We start from the raw sequence: 2,500 nt of genomic DNA on the forward strand, positions 1-2,500 counted from the left end.
TGTTCACTGTCATTTTGTGTGTCTCTCTCTGCGTGTGTGTGTGTGTGTGTCCGCGCGTGTGTGTGTGTGTGTGTGTGTGTGTGTGTGTGTGTGTGTGTGTGTGTGTGTGTGTGTGTGTGTGTGTGTGTGTGTGTGTGTGTGTGTGTGTGTGTGTGTGTGTGTGTGTGTGTGTGTGCGCGCGTGTGTGTGTGTATCTCAGATGCAGTCTAGCCATAGTAGGAATGATTTAAAAGCAGATAAAAGAAGAGGCTTAAAGAGTGTGTTTTCACCAAGTCGATGCTGCTTTAAATGCTGCTGTTAGGTTTTTATAGATGCTGAAAGACCACTACTTGGCTAGCCTTCACTCAGACAATCCACACAAACAGTTGAATTAAAACACTTTTATTTCAGAAAATATTACATAGTCATACATAAAAATAAAATAATGTTCTGTATAGTTGGGGAGTTCCCCCATAGAGATGTGCATATAAAATCCTTAGCTTGTAAACACGAGGGCAGATGGCTGTCTGTGCAAACCCAGCAGAGTGGACACAGACACAGATACAGCCATGGCCCCAACACACACACACACACACACACACACACACACACACACACACACACACAATAACACATGCAAACCTATCTTTCTCTCACACACACAATTTCACTAATCACAAACTCACACTACTCACAAACACACCTGACAACACCACACACACCCACCTGACTACACCACACACACACACATACACACACATAAACACACACACACACACATATGGCAGATAGGAACGTAAGCACGTCTGTGATAAATAAGCTCTATAACTCAATATACATAAAGACTTGTGTCTATGTGCAGAGACCGCCTGGACCCCTTAAGATGTTCAGCAAAGCTATAATGGTACATATCAGAGTGTTTGGGGTCAGTGTGTGTGTGTGTGTGTGTGTGTGCTTGTGTGTGTGTGCTTAAATGTGTGTGTGTGTGTGTGTGTGTGTGTGTGTGTGTGTGTGTGTGTGCTTGAATGTGTGTGTGTGTGTGTTTCTACTGGTAGCATTGATATGCTTTATAAATAACAGCACCTTGTCTGACCTGCATCAGGACGCCAACCTCCCAGTCTGTGTTTAATAAATCTCCTATCTGTCTCACTTACTCTCAATGAGATTCATGCGTCTGGAATAGCAGTAGCTCTAGTGTGTGTGTGTGTGTGTGTGTGTGTGTGTGCGGTGCAGGTTCTTTGGTGTGGATCAATAACTCTTAAAGATTACAGATATATCTTACACACACACACACACACACACACACACATGCTCAGGAGACGCTGTGTTCCTCAATCCGCCCAAGCCACAGGATTGTTCTTGGCATTGCAGGCAGTCTCTCTGGACTAGTCTTTCTCTCAGGCAGATCTGTGGCCAGCCCACGGGGGGGGTCCTACCACTTCCCCGGGATGGCGACTCCGCACTCGTACCAGGAGGCGTACTTGATGTGTGTGTTTCCTCCCATGGTTCCAAACTCCACAGGCTCTTGGCGCACGGCCCTGTAGAAACCTGCAACAAACACACACACATGCACACACACACACACACACACACACACACACACACACACACACACACACACACACACACACACACACACACACAGGTGAAGAGGTCATAGCACTTATATGCTAAGAGTAAGGGTTTACATTATGTGTTACTGTGTGTGCGTTTTGAGCTGATGGTTGAGGGGTATTGATGTTTGTGTGTATGTGTCTGTTTTTAGCTGATGGTTGAAGGGTATTGATGTTTGTGTGTGTGGTTGTTTTGAGCTGATGGTTTGAGTGGTATTGAGGGTTGTGTGTGTGTGCGTGTTTAGACATTATTTCCAGTGGATTAGTCATTGGTATGTAAGTGTGTGTGTGATATATTGACTTTGTGCTTTGGGCTGATGGTTGACTGGTATGAAAGTGTGTGTGTGCATGTGTGTGTGTGTGTGTGTGTGTGTGTGTTTGGGTTGATGGTTGAGTGGTATGGAGGTGTGTGTGTGTGTGTGTTTTGGGCTGATGGTTGAGTGGTATGGAGGTGTGTGTGTGTTTTGGGCTGATGGTTGAGTGGTATGGAACTGTGTGTGTGATGTTTGCCTTGTATTTCCTGGCATGGTTAAGAGGTATGGAAATAGTTTGGAAGTCTGGCAGGTATGGAAGTGTTTTTATGTGTATGTGATATTTTCACCTTGTGTTATGAGCTGATGGTATAGAGGTGTGTGTATGTGTGTGTGTGTATGTGTGTGTGTGCATGCGTGTGCGTGATTGTGTTTCAGGGAGTCTGATGAGTGGTATGGAGGTGTGTGTGTGTGTGTGATGTGTACCGTCTGTTTTGGGGAGATTGTTGAGTGGTATGGAGGTGTGTGTGTGTGTGTGTGTGTGTGTGTGCGTGCGTGTGTGCGTGCGTGCGTGCGTGCGTGCGTGCGTGCGTGCGTGCGTGCGTGCGTGTGTGTGTGTGTGTGTGTGCGTGCGTGCGTGCGTGTGTGTGTGTGTGT

General features: G+C 46.2%; 1 protein-coding gene across 3 annotated transcripts in view; it reads right to left on the minus strand.

Moving 5' to 3' along the window:
- Positions 1-467: 467 nt before the first annotated feature.
- abi3bpa (ABI family, member 3 (NESH) binding protein a) overlaps positions 468-2,500 on the minus strand; it is a 37,935-nt gene continuing 35,902 nt past the window's right edge. For all 3 annotated transcript variants that reach the window (XM_080839435.1, XM_080839434.1, XM_080839436.1), the window contains one exon: positions 468-1,527. In XM_080839435.1, the coding sequence (XP_080695561.1) occupies positions 1,412-1,527 (116 nt within the window). In that variant the 3' untranslated portion in view covers positions 468-1,411. The remainder of the gene's footprint in view (positions 1,528-2,500) is intronic.

The sequence above is a fragment of the Sprattus sprattus genome (assembly GCF_963457725.1).
Source record: "Sprattus sprattus genome assembly, chromosome: 5".
Lineage (NCBI taxonomy): Eukaryota > Metazoa > Chordata > Actinopteri > Clupeiformes > Clupeidae > Sprattus > Sprattus sprattus.